This window comes from Corylus avellana, chromosome ca4, assembly GCF_901000735.1.
Source record: "Corylus avellana chromosome ca4, CavTom2PMs-1.0".
In the NCBI taxonomy this organism is placed as follows: domain Eukaryota; kingdom Viridiplantae; phylum Streptophyta; class Magnoliopsida; order Fagales; family Betulaceae; genus Corylus; species Corylus avellana.
Genome location: NC_081544.1, coordinates 3,725,095 through 3,739,538, shown reverse-complemented (window position 1 = coordinate 3,739,538; position 14,444 = coordinate 3,725,095). Strand labels below are relative to the sequence as shown.

Genomic DNA, 14,444 nt, shown 5'->3' with positions numbered 1-14,444 from the left:
CAATTTTATAAAAAAATTAAAAATTTAAAAAAAAAATCTAATTTTTTTTTTTTAATTTTTTTCTTATAAAATTGATTTTAAAAAAGAAAAAAATTAGCCAAGTTTGGATTTTTTTTTTTTTGGTTAGTTTTAGGTTTTTTCTAGAAGTTTTAGTATTTTTGTTTATATTTTACTAAGGGTAATTTCGTCATTGGAGGAACATTGACAATTTTTGATAGTTTGGGGGGGACATTGTCAATTGAATGGTAGTTTGAGAGGGTTATGTGGACTTTCCCCTATAAAAAAATATATTTTGCCCCTGAATTACCTCTACATTTTTATATACACCACCAAATTTGAAAAAGTATCATTTGCATATATCAAACTATTATCTGCGTCAAAAAGATCACTCTATTAGTGTGATACGTTAAAATCGATGGAAAAATGGTCACATGAACAGCACATGACCACTCTTTAAAGTACGGGAATGGTTCGGCAACACTTTATGATTTTTGGGGTGATATTTGGTTTGCCTTCAGCATCATATGTAAATTATGGTCACCCAACGACATCGTTTCCAGTTATTAAATCTTGATCGTCCAAACCCTTTACGGTTAGTCATTTTAACAAATGCGCTTAAGCCAAATTCTTCTCTAATTGCTTAGAAGATCAAAGATGGAGTCTCTTGATGGCCATGGCCTGAAATGAAAGGTCCTTATAGTTGTACTTGGAGAGTTAGTGACAACATTTAAGTTCATGTCTCTTTGACTCTTTGAAGTGCCCTTTCATCCAACCACATTATTTAAATGAATCCAAGAAACACTTTTCTTTGTTGATTACGATCATTTTTTCTTCTTTTTTTTTCCGAAGTATTTTCCCCCACAATGGATAAGAATTTTCCTTAATTTCTTTGAAATTGTAAATTTTTTAAAAAATTCTATGTATTCTTCCAATTGCACCCCCCTTGGGGTGTAAAATAGAATTTTAACTCCTTACACTTTCCTTACTTTGCTCCTATTGCCACCCCTCAGTTGCAACCCCCACCACCCACCCCCCCTTGGGGTGTGGACACGTGGCAAAACTAACAATTTTGGATGAAAGGAGTGAAGTGAAAAAAACACTTAATTAAGGAGCTAAAATCTGATTTTGAAAACCCAAGAAGAAGATTAAAATCATACAAAAACCTAAGGAACTATGATGAAATTTACCTTCTTTTATTATTAAAAAATATAAATTCATGTATTAATTCTTATTATAAACCAAAAGGAAAAAAATTCAAAGAAAAAAAGAAAGGACTAATTTGTTGTATTTTTATTTGGAAAAAAAAAATGCAAAATTAATCATTGGGTTTCATTGAGTTGCAAATAGCTCCATAGGGTACAAAAAATGACTATAAACTTCCCGTTGTATTATAGATGTACATGTGCAGTACCATGTTCTGTTCAATGGTAAGGCAAATTAGGTCTTCGTTTAAGGCAACCTAATTTATAAAACCCCCCCAACTAGACCTTTTACATTGAATTCGTCCAAACAAAAAAGGAGAAAGATGAAAATAAAAAATAAAAAAAGTTTTGAACATGAAAGTTCAATTAGCAATTTCACATCTCAAAAAGCTAGAAGAACGATTTTTAAATATTTAGTACAAAAATTTATTATACTAATATTTGAAAATGGCACATAATAGATTTTTTTTTTTTTTTTTTGCTAGAACATAATAGTATTACTAGACTCTAATATCCCTCACATTTAAGGTGAAAATCTTGAATTGCTTTCCAAATCAGACCTCACCCTCATTGAGAGAGAGAGGCCCATTGAATAAGAAATTAGGCTTTGCCCTCCTTTCCAATTTTTGCAGCTGAATTCCTATTAGAGAAAATGTCTAAACTTCAAAACCAAATATTTTTCATCTTTTTTTTTTCTTCTATTTGGTAGAAAGCTAAGATCATTCTTCATAATAGAGCAATACGTGGGTGATCCATTCAAAAGTTTGAATTCACACCACCACTTTGCATCACATTTTTCATTGCCATTCCCTCACAAAAGAAAGCAACAAGAATACTTTGGTTGTGCAAGATCTGTAATAGCATATTTTTCATCTATAACAAGATATATAGATATATACAAGATTAACCAAGTATGCAACACCAAGTCTGTTTCTTATGCTCAGCTATACTGCTATATAATTTCCGATTCTCTTGTATTTTGCACTCAATGACTATGATAGAACCAAAGAATGCCATAGGCATAACAAATTCTAACAAGTTCACTAGTATTTCTCCATTTCTGGTCAACAATGGCAAGCAAGAACTAATCAGTCAGAATGAAGGAAAGAACCTATTAAGGTTATAAGGCAATGCATAGAACTCCTCGCTTCTAGTGTCCTGATTGAAGTACCTGAACTTCTCCCACCAATGCCTCCCACTATCTCGACGGGTAGAGCTGTGGCCACGGCTGAGAGTGGTATCCAACAAGAAAGCGACTATAATAGCCACGGTTGCCGGAGAAGAAAAAATCACTTGCATGATGTTGTTGAACTGCAAGAAATGCCAACCAAAACAATTTCAGATTGCCATATGAAAAATTGAACAATGATGAGCCAATGACAAAAGTAAACATACGCACCCATGTGGCGCGAGTGTGGACAGGTCCCCGACTGGATATCAATAGGTATTCATTGAAATACTGAGGCACGCTAAGGCCCATGAAGAGAGCAAAGCCTATAATGAATTTTGTTCTGAAGCTATTTAGGTTGCAGAATTGAAGAAGAGCAAGGCCAGCTGAAACTGCTCAACCCAAAGGAAGATGTTTAATGTTGTGCAAAAACATATATTTAAGAAATTAAACGGTAGAACTATAACTCATATTCAAAATATTTAAGAAAGATGTTTAGTGTTGTTTGTTCTTTATCTCTAAGTAACATCTCTTCAAGTAATCAATCGGTTGCATTACCATTTCCATCTCAATCAACAATGTTGTTTATGGAACATAGCAGACTTCTCTTTATTGCAATAGAAAACGAAGAATCATTGTGTTTATGTCTAAAATACTAGCATTACTTTTGCTGAGAGATGACTAATATTAGCTTGGCACAGTTGAATAATTTGAGATTCATTGTTTTAGACATGTCTAAATGCAACTGAGACTGCCAGCAGAAAGAAAAATGGCCAAATCTGTAATATAAGGATAGCTAAAACTTGCAAGTGAATCTTGACGGATGCTGATGATCAGGCTGATTAACCAAACAAAAGATGGAAACTTCGTAAGTGGAAGATCCCTAATGATTGTGAACTATGTTCATCAGAGTTTTTCATTATACGTGTCTTTTATAAATAGTTTAATTATTCATGTTTCAATAGGATTCAACTTGTCCAAAAGGAAAGATGAGCAAAATCAAGTTTCATATTCTACCCTTATTTTATAATATTAATTAAATGATTAAATTAAGCATTTCCTATCAGCTTAATTTTTTGTAATAATTATAATTTAGTATGATATCGGAGCAAAGATCCTAAGTTTGAGCCTTAACTCTACAATTTACCCACAATTTCAATGAAATATTCACATATTAGGCTTCACTTGTTAAGAGAGAGTATTAGAATATTAATTAAATGATTAAATCAACCATTTTCTATCAGCTTAAGCTTTTAGCATAATTAATTATTTAAATTAGGTGCTTTAAAAGCTTAAGCTCATAGAAAATGGTAAGCTTAATCATATAAATTAGTATTTTAACACATGCATCCATCTCATAATACCTTTCTCCGCATTTTGTGGTCACTAAATCATAATTTCTCAAATTTTCATCTTCATCACTCATTTCTCCTATAAAATGCAAGCTTACTTTCTTAATCTAATATGACCATATACTATATTACTTGGACAAAAGTAAAATAAAGGGGAAGCTACACTTACTCCCTCTAATTACCGTGCAATTTGTAATGTATCTTCGCAATCCACCACGCAATTTGCAATGTTCCTCTCATGTTAAGACATTTTATGACATGTGAGGGTCACATGACGTGGTTTCCATTTGAGTTAACAAACGCTTGTGTCTGAGTTAACAAAAAATCGTAACGGAGTGTAGAAACTACAAATTGAGTGGGAGATTGGTATGGTACATTACAAAAATTGAAACATTAGAGGGATGGTTCACATTGCGTGGTAATTTGAGGAGGTAAGTATAGTTTCTCATAAACCCAAATATAAATTTAAATGAAAATGATCACCGTAGACATGTAATACATACCAACATAGGCAAAGAGAACACAGTATAAGGCTGCCACAATTGGTAATGGAATAGAAGCAAGGATGGCCCCAAATTTTCCTGGACATGAATTATAAGGACAAAATTAAGACCACTCACTAAGTTAAATATGCCAATTTTCTGAACAATATCAAAGACAAATGCCAAGCCCCTTCCCATTATTGCTTAAACTGAAGAGATGTCTCAAAAACACATCGAGTAAGAATGACCAACTACACTACTAATATATTTATACCACACCTAAAACAGAGAAGAAGAGCATGAATGCTGCGGATATTTGAATGACTCTTCTACTTCCAATCCGGGTTAATCCCAAAAGACCTGCATTTTCACTTTGAAACGAATAAATAGTGCACAGTTAGATCACATATCATTTTATATATATATATATAGAGAGAGAGAGAGAGAGAGAGAGAGAGAGAATCATGAAATATCTAACAGACTAAGATTTATCATAAACCAATAATCAATAGATCTTCGAAACCAATCTACAGAAAATTATGATATATTAAAAGCTATAGATGGATCCAATTTTCACAAGTTGATTGTGCATACACTATAATTAAGTGATGCAAAAGTCAAACTTGTTGGAGTATACACTTGTGAGAGTGTGAGTGGTGAAATCCCATATCAAGTACTAATCATAAGGAGTAATTGATAGAACATAGTTGAATCTAAATCTATAAACTAGTGCTTTTGGGTTAAAGTGGTGTCCAAAAACATATGTGCATGAAGGCCTCACATGGAGACTATTCAATGTTTTTATTTCCTTAATAGAACTAGCTGAAGTCCTAATCTAAAGATTCTCCAAAAAGAGTAATGAAGAAATTTTAGAAGTTAAATACTCACACTGATGCAGTGGAGCCACTTCCTGTGCCAAAAATGCCATCCAGAAGTGTGCCTATTCCCTGAAATTTATTAAAATTAAACAATTTAACAAGAATGAACAATTAATGTGTAAAATCTACATATCAATAATAAGTATAAGAATGAGACATCAGAGTATCATTTGCTACCAGCCAGCCAACACCACGACTGATTACAGAAGGAGGGATATGTGTGGCACTCCCATATCTTGATGCAGCAATAAATGTACCTGTGGACTGCCCCAAAAAAAGAAAGAAGAGATTATAATTAAAGCAGAAAAAGTAATATGAATTCTCATCATATGCATAATAGCACAAGTTTTAAGGAAGGAAGGTGAGCAGAGCATGAGTTTTCCAGTAAAGCATTTTCACAATTATTATCAAAGTATTCCCATTAAAAAATTTAAACAAGTAAATCCACATATTGACTGGTGTAAAGACTGGTGTAAAGATCTTCAGGTCTAGCTTATTTTATAACAAAAACTGAATCTACTGCTAAACACATGTCTGATCATATTTATGCATAATTTAACCTCTGTTGCACTTTTCATTATCATCACAAGAATAAGCAAATCATCATGTTGCTATCTATATGAAAAACACATCAAGGAATACTTTGAATAAATCAAACCTCTACAATAGCAACAAAAGCAGCGCCCATCATTGAAAAAACATCTCCAGCATTAAATGTAGGGCGCCCCCATTGAAATGGATACGGAACCCTAATCCTGTATATGGCAATGTAAAATGATTTGAGTTCCGACAAGAAGTGAAGCATAAATTTGATTAATCATTTACAATGGCCAAGAACATATTGTCTGGAATCTTATATGATCAAAGCAGCAACTTGCTAACTCATTATTCTCAATAAACACAGTTTTAACTAATGCTTCTTCACAAGAATATCCAGGCTTCTTTTAACCTTGACCTGGACAAGCTTTGAGAACTAGGATTGCACTAATACTGGAAAGGAGTTATATGCAAGTTGAAACTAAAGCTTTGGAGTATGAGTAAGCAAATTGGAGAGGTAGTGGATCAAAATATTTGATCACTACCAAACAAGGGTTCAAGTAGCCTAGTATACAATTGTTAACATGCTCATCAAATTAGGTCATACAGCAGTGGATCAATTATTACTGTCACAGTCCCAAAATTACAAATGGATAAACCAAAACTGCCCCTATCATTACTAACTGCAACTGCTTGGGTCAAGTGATCTATCATTGACGGTAATGCTCCTACACACCAAGCAAAGAAACCTTTGAAGCACCAAAGGATGTCAAGTAACTCTTTGTTTCCAGTATCACTGCCATTCTATAGCCAGGAAACATTACAAAGCAAAACATATAAAAGATCATTTAGATGACTATTATGTTACTGGTTCATCGTTTGCTGTATATAGTTCAATATCTTAGACTAATATTACATTCCAAAAGAGTGCGCATTTATGTGGTAGTATTACTTATTTGCATAATGGAAATATTTGGGTTCTTTTGCAGACAAAATAATCAGAACTATGACTCCAGATGATGTGGTATTTCTGATCTCCCCAAAAACTGTGTATGATCCACATTACAGCTGGAAGAACATGACATACTAGAATTGTTTCTTGAGAAAAATATTATACCAAAGAAATCAAAACAGTAAAAAAGTATGGTTTGTAAGTCGTTAAACACATGAATACAAGTACTTAGATGAAATAAATTATATCACAGCTGAGTTGTCACAAATGACTAAATGAGCTCACCAAGAGGAGGCAGAAATGAGCCCAGATCGATCGGTGCGACAACTAATTTGGGTTTTTAAAGGTCGATTATTATATGCACCAGCTACAGTCAAAATAACTGCATATACCCATACAATCACAACTGAGAGTAGCACTGCAAATCTGCCCAACATGATTTTGTCTGATTTAATCATGGAGGGTATGTACTGCAATCAATCAAATATCACATTAGCTAAACATAAGAGAATAGCTCAAAAGATTCAAATAAATTGTCTCAAAATAGGAGAAGAAAGAGGAAAAAAGATTTAGAGTGTCCTAATTTATCTGCGCTTAATCCAACATGCTTTTTCTATTTGCAGATTTAAGAAAGTTGAGGGATTCTATGTTTCCTTCCCTTCATTAGAGTGCACCATGAGGTCGCAAGGCTGGAGGTGATATCCAGCCAATTGATCTACTTCCTACCTAAAAATTGTCATAGGCACCATTACATGGTCCTCCCTAGATTTTATATATCATAATACCAAAGCAGAGTATGAACGCAAATAGAAGTGCCAAGCAGTAGCAGACTTAATAGTAATTTCCTCTCCATCAATTAGGAATCCAAGAATATCAAGAATGATCAAACATTTTAATGAAAAATTTAGACGACAAAGCAACAGAATGCTTAATGGAGATGCCCACCTGAGATAAAATAATCAATATAATCAGCTCTGGGAGTCCGACTTCAATGCAATTGGCCAGCTATGAGCATCAATGGAAAAGAAATGTCATTTTCATAAGAAATTTAATATATGTTCAAATGAATCATCAATTCTGGAGTCCAAGTTCAACTCATTTTTCTAGCTACAAGCATCAATGAACAAGCAAGGTCATTTTCATAATGAATTTACGATAAACGCTTGTGTAGAATATACCAATATGTAGTATAGGAACGACATATCCAGTATAAAAATAAATCTTGAATTAGTTAAGGCCTTTCAGAGAATGTCACTTTTGGGCTGTAAAAAATTCCCAAGTGGACAAATCAAAACGAAGTCAACTAATCTAGATAAACCTTGAGCTAGTCAGAGAATTTCAATTTTAGGTTTTTCTGATTTGTTTTCTAATTAGTAACGTATTACCAACGAAAGCAAACTCAGTTTCCAGTTTGTTAAATATCAGACAGAAAATCCAAATGAGATTTTCCAAACAGTATCGACATTCTTTTGGCAAAGATAAGGGTGTTTAAAATATAAAACCAGAAGCAGTGGCTTGTATAACAATTATGTGCATTGAAAAATATAGAATGAAGAGTTGAGCAGTTTTACTTGTGGGAAACCATGCACAAATAGACCCAGTCCAGTTAGAGTTACAAGAGGAACCGCAGAAAGAGGGCTGAGAAACCTGGACCATAGGACATTGAAACTTAGCTCCTCAATCAAAACAACTGAATAATGAATAAAGATAATCCTCAAATTCAATAAACCTTTTTTCCAGTACCCTACCTCGCAAGGATTCTCCAAAAACCAAAAAACCCAATAACCATTTGGAGGAGAGATGAAAGAATGAGTGCTCCTTGCACGGCTCTCATGGTTTGTCTAAACCTCTAAAAGTACTCGCAAACACATCAGAAATACCGTAAGCATGCAAAATTCATATCCCAAAAAAATTATATGAACTCTTTTCTTCTCTCATCCTTCCAAAGAAACAAGGCATTTCCGAGCATTATCTGTTAGTATCCACTCAATCTGTCCTAGAACGACAAAGAAATCTGAGAACTTGAGAATGGGAACCCCAAAATGTGAAAACCAACCTGATGGGGATCTACGTACATATTGAACCTCCTCGACAAGGAAATAGATATAATGGGAATTATGAAAGCATAAGAAGCCCCCATCACCACCGGAAGCCGAGTCCCGAACAAAGACTGCAAGAGTGTGTTTATACCAGCAACAAAGAGGAAAGTGTTTATCACCTCAGCCTTCTCCATCTATAACAATAATAGAATGTGTTATTTGATCTGTAGAAAAGATAGGGAAAATGAATGAGAAATAGGTGTGTGGGAAATTCGAGGGCAATTCTTACATTGCCACCACCCATTAAAGGGACAATAATGGTTGAGATGATAACAACTGTTCCAATCATCACCAAGTAGTGCTGGAATCCCAGAAGTATGGCTTCAGCTGCATACAATGAAACCGATTATGGCAATCGTTTTGCATATAAAGCTCAATAAAAATCAGAGTATATATAAAGCTCAATGAAAATCAGAGTATATAAAGCTCTGTTTGGTTGCTCGGAAACTGCAGGAGAATATTTTTCATTTGAAGACTCGAGGAAGAAACTGAGATTGGAAAAAATATACGGTTTAGTTCTAATGGATTGTCTATTTTTAGGAATAGAAAAATACGAAGAAAACAGATGTAGGATTCGACGTGGGAAGTGGCGACCAAGCATTTTAGAAAGCAAACGTTCAGAATTTTTTTATCTGTTTCTTTCTCTTACCAACCTCAGCACCCATCAGTTTTCTCGGGAACCAAACAGGACAGATACCAGGAAAGAATAAGGCGCGCGAAAAGCCATGAACGGTGAAACGGAGAGTGAGAAAGCGATATTGGGTCGCAGAAAAAAGAAAAAGAAAAAGAGTAAAAGGACAACAGAGTGGCCAAGAGAGAAGTTGACAGAAGCAAACAAAAAACAGAGCATGGAAGAAATGCAAAAACAGAGAAAGAGAAAGAGAGAATTACGCCAAGCGGGAGAGCTTGAGACACAGAAATCGATGCCCGGAAGCTGTTCCTTCACTGGGTGTGGCTGAAACTCATTACCTCCTCCTCCTCCTCCTCCTCCTCCTCCTACAGCCATTTCTCTCTCTCTCTCTCTCTGTGTCCTGAGATTCTGTTTTGCGTGCGTGTGCGCTTGTCTCCCTTGTGTCTAGGCGTGATGATGTAGTAATGGAGAGGGTAAAAAGTATACCACAGGCGGGTTAGGCTGCGTGGTTGTGAATATGGTGTTTGAATTATATTTTTGGCTTTTATTTTGGGCACAGCTAGCTGTAGCTACAGAGAGAGAGACAGAGACAGAGACAGAGAGAGAGAGAGAGAGGAAGATAATCAATCATGGTTTTTCTTCGGAAAGCTACCAACTGCGACCCATTATACATGATGACGCTCTTGACTCTATATGCGAAAATGACACCCTCCTCTCAATCTCTCTTCCTGCTTTGGTTTTGTTGTTGTTGGGCGTCAAATATTTGGAGACCAGACATGGAATCCGCGCTGCTTCGTTTTCTTTTATTTTTTATTTTTTTCTTTTTGCTTTTACCCGAGTTTTTTCCAAACTTGTCTGTTTAATCTAAAGCTGGTAAAACTTTTCAATGGAAATTGAATGATGTAAAAGGGGCTTCAAATCTCATGGTTTTCTTTTCTTTTCTTTTTTTAATTAACCCTCGAATTTTATTTTTTTATTTTTTTGAATTTGCCATCCAGAGAGACTTTTTTTTTTTAAAAAAAAAAAAAAAAAATTTATAGGCAAGTACAAGGTAAGCAAAAGAGGAGTGGAATACAACAAATTAGGGAAAAACAAAAACATATGGGTGGGCAACCAACAAATACCTCAATACAATCATTTATAGTGTAATAGAAACCTAACATTTATGGTGAACCACCTCAAATAAGAGAAACTACTAGAAATAACAATTTATAAGGGCTATCTAGAGATAGATTTGCCTCAAATAACACATGCTCCAGCAACAAACAAACTTGAAAATCACAATAAAAAAATGAGTACTGATAGTGACTGGACCAAAGCCGTTGAAGCGGAGCATAATACAATGTTCAGCGAATAAGGTACTAACGATAAAGTCATACACGACACCATATTTTTAAATCCACAACTGGATGAGAATGCCTCCATATACAAAATATGGGTATCAACTAGAAGAGGGAGCAAGAAAGCATGAGAAAAGCCATTGAAGGTGATTAATAATTATTGGTGAGCCACTTACCATACTTTTTGACTACATAATAATGTTTGTTTCCATTCCATATATATGCAGTAGGAAGCCTTTGTTATGCATTGCATGGTTTCCTACACTGCAATAATATCAACCACAAAGGACAATTGTGCTTATTAACCCCTTTTGTTAGTGAAAATTGTTTTTTATGTTTTTATGAGTGTTTTGTATTTATGTTGTTTGATAATGTTTTTGTTTTGAGAAAAAAACAAAAACAAAAATTTCAACAAACCCTATTTATTAATCAATTCAAAATCCTATTTTTCATTTTCATTAAGAATGTTTGATATCAATTTGCCAAAGATATAATTAATAATTTTGCACGAAGTTCTTTATAGAGACTTAATTGGCGTACCATGGGTGAGTAATTATCACACCACTTTTACAATAAAGATTGCTATTAGAGGCACTATAATTTTTATTACAGATTATTTATTAGGTAAACTTAAATTTAAATATGATTGACGTTGAAAAAAAAATAAACATTTTCAGGACAAAAAACTTTCGCATGTCGTTGGACAAAACCAGAGGCCAAGAGCACTCATTTTCCTTATCATTTTGCTTATTCCCTTGTTATTTGTTCCTTATTTTATATTTTCTGTTGTTTTGTTTCTTGTAATAAGGCTATGTTCTCTTATTGATCCGTGAGGTATTTGTTTATGATCTAAACCCTTGAGTTGTGGATGAGATTTATATTCTAACTTTCAGGTCGAGGAAGAAGAGTTTCGACATGGGAGTTTTTTACTGCCAGGTCGAAAAATAAGAGTTATTTATGCATTAGAATGAGTTTGTCTAGAATAGATCTGTTGTTATATCTGAAGATTAATCATGGGTTAACAGATCTTGTTTGAGATTGGGGTGATTGTATTTTTGATGTCATCTTCGACGTTTATAATCTCGTAGCTTCGACTATAGTTACTTCAGAGCTTTTTGTTTTATATTATAAGAGTTTTATACTCGTATTATCTTTAAATGGATGTGACTGAAATGTTTTCCTCTTAAACAAAAACAAAAACAAAAAAAAGAGCACTCTTTTTTTTTCATTTATTTTCCGGAAGGAATTCAATATTGCTTCTAAAATACACACAAAAAAAAAGAAAAAAAAGAAAAAAAAAAAAAAGGAATGTTGATGTAGTAAATTAATTTCGAGATTTTCTTTTTTATTTTTTTCCCCCTTGACACGTTATCAGAGGAGACTGAGAAAGTGATCGGGTCACCGTCAGTGAGATATTGGATCAGTGGTGTCAGTACGGTCTCACAGTTTATAACAGCATCCCCACTCATACCAGACCAGTCATATGACTCATATCCCTCGCACGAGTAAGAATATTTGAAATTTCATCATGGGATTCCTTTATATTGTCAGTTTTATAAACCCTATCAATATCTCTGTTTTTTCTTTTCTTTCTTCTTGTTATTACTTGACCCAAAATCTATTCATTCCCATAAACAAAAATAATAATAATAATAATAACTTTATATTCATTTCTTATAAAAATGCAATGCGGTCTTTCGCTCGAATCATGCTCATTGTTGTGCTCACCACCGAGCTCCGTCCCATCCTTGATGTGCTCGCCACCTTACACAACGCTTATTGCTATGGTACCAACCCAAATTGGGTTTGTATTGTAGCTTATTTTTCATTCTCTCTAAGATTAAACAAAAAGTAGCCCATCATGCCACCCATACTTATAGAATGAGTGTTTCTCAACTATCTAAAAAGTGTGCAGGGACATAGGGGACATAAATTCTATGATGCATAAATTTTGGTAATAAAAGATGCATAGTTGGATTTGATTGCTTTAAAAAAAAAAAAAAAATGATGCATAATAGGGTGTGGGGTCGTTTTGGGAGGTTTTATCTACAGTTTAGATAAGATGGAAGGATAGTTGACAATAATAACATAATGTTTCTATTTATTCTTCTAAATTTTCAAATGGGTTTGTCTAATAAAATTACATAAGGCTATGCATCTAAACACCCTCCTACAATATCTATTACCTTGTGAATAAATAATTTTTTTTTTTTTTTTTTAACAAAAAAGCAAGCAGATGAGAGCAATTATAATTTACGGGAGGGGCCTAGACGGTGGAACCGTAGGCGCTCCTTGAAGTTTGACTTATAGGATTGATGATTTCTATTTCGGTAGTCGAACTCTCACTCTATTATATGCCTAGTTACTTAAGAATTTTCTTGAGAACACTGAACCACAACCACTGATGTTAATAATATATTATAATTCTTGCTTGCAAACAACATCATCTTTAATAAAAATTAAAAAAAAAAAAAGAAAAAAAAAAAAGTATATATGTACATAGAGTATTTCATAATTGTAATTTAATTATTATTTGAACATAACATCATAACATTGTTGCCATATCATGTACTCTAAAATGTCTCTTGAAGGTATTATTCATTAAAAATTAATTAATTTTAAATAGAAAATAGTTCTTATTTTTTTAATCTATTCACCAATTACAAGGTCGCTAACTAGAGGAACAACTCCACATAAGTTGTTGGCCTATTAGCATCTACTCATTTCAATATTCAGATGTTGCCGAAATTAAATTTAAAATAATACAATTATACAACTGATTTTTTTATTTTATTTTTTTTTTGGAGGTAAAAAATTTCAAAGTCACCTATTTTCAAATCATTCATAAATAAAAAAGAGAAATTAAATTTAGTCAATAGGTTTCGTGTGATTCAATATAGATCCAAAGTTTATAATTTCGACAATCAGACTCTAAGTCTCTCTATTAACTTATAGTCAAATTTGATGACTTAGTTTTTGTAGCGTCCCAGCTTTACTAGACAAGCCGTAAGTGGAACTATCTAAATTCTCCCTCTTGCACAATGAAAGAAGGAAAAGAAAATTTTATTACTTGTTTTTCGTTGTGTTACTTAGTAAGTGAAAAGTAGTAGTGTCACGTGATAATTTAAATAATTTCACTTACGGCTTGCCTGGTAAAGCCAGGGCATTACAGTTTTAGCAAAAGTTGCTCTCCCGGGTCGTGTTTGTTAAAACTTTCCTATTTTCTTATTCCCTGCCTCCATAATTTTAAAAGTTCAACTCATAATTAATTTTTTTTTTTTTTTTAAAAAAAAAAAAAAAACTTTCACCATATTTTCTATTTTGAAAAGGAATAAATGTCAAATTCTGTGGTACATCTATGGGCATCAAAGCTCTCTCAAATGGTCCAGAAATTCAGTCTACCATTGGGTTATTATAATATATTAATATCAGAGGCTGTATGCTTCATTTCTTTGTTTTTGGTATGTGATTCATTTTAGTCATTAAATACTTGTGTGTGTGGGTGTGTGTTTCTTGGAAGTTGAAGTCCAAAGGAAGGTGCACCAAACCCTTGCTTTACTGCATTAGTTGGATTATATTGGTGAACAATAATTCCTCTAGGTCATTCACTTCTTTAATACAACAATTGACCTTTAAAGATACTATTTTGCTTGCATTTTTAACATTAGAAATGTAATTAATTGCTCTATGTCCTCTTTCACATGTATTGGATGCATATAGCTCAACTGTTTTTTATTGTTATAAATCAAAAAAAAAAAAAAAATCGGAATTTTCCCTTTTTTTTTTCTTTTTTTTTTTTCGAA

The 14,444-nt window shown here is 33.4% G+C and overlaps 1 protein-coding gene across 2 annotated transcripts; it reads right to left on the bottom strand.

Annotated features, from left to right (window-relative positions):
- Positions 1-2,054: 2,054 nt before the first annotated feature.
- LOC132177713 (nucleobase-ascorbate transporter 4) lies at positions 2,055-9,695 on the bottom strand. Of its 2 annotated transcripts, none has more exons than XM_059590147.1 (14): positions 9,562-9,695; positions 8,900-8,997; positions 8,628-8,804; positions 8,320-8,420; positions 8,143-8,218; positions 7,517-7,576; positions 6,857-7,041; positions 5,741-5,837; positions 5,260-5,346; positions 5,093-5,151; positions 4,484-4,575; positions 4,226-4,303; positions 2,602-2,762; positions 2,055-2,513 (listed from the first exon to the last, which is right to left on the bottom strand). In XM_059590147.1, the coding sequence occupies exons 1-14, from the start codon at positions 9,674-9,676 to the stop codon at positions 2,295-2,297; spliced, it is 1,605 nt and encodes a 534-aa protein (XP_059446130.1). In that variant the 5' UTR covers positions 9,677-9,695; the 3' UTR covers positions 2,055-2,294. The 2 variants fall into 2 exon arrangements, with proteins under 2 accessions (XP_059446130.1, XP_059446132.1); XM_059590149.1 differs by having other exon boundaries at positions 2,602-2,696.
- Between the last annotated feature and the right edge of the window lie 4,749 nt (positions 9,696-14,444).

Bases quoted from the DNA above. Each gene is read 5' to 3' on its own strand.
- LOC132177713 (XM_059590147.1), bottom strand. From the start codon at position 9,676: ATGGCTGTAGGAGGAGGAGGAGGAGGAGGAGGAGGAGGTAATGAGTTT. The intron at 5,838-6,856 runs GTGAGCTCATTT...TGCCATATACAG, and splicing joins CTCATTTCTGCCTCCTCTTG to GATTAGGGTTCCGTATCCAT. The intron at 5,347-5,740 runs GTTTGATTTATT...TTTTTGGGGCAG, and splicing joins CTTTTGTTGCTATTGTAGAG to TCCACAGGTACATTTATTGC.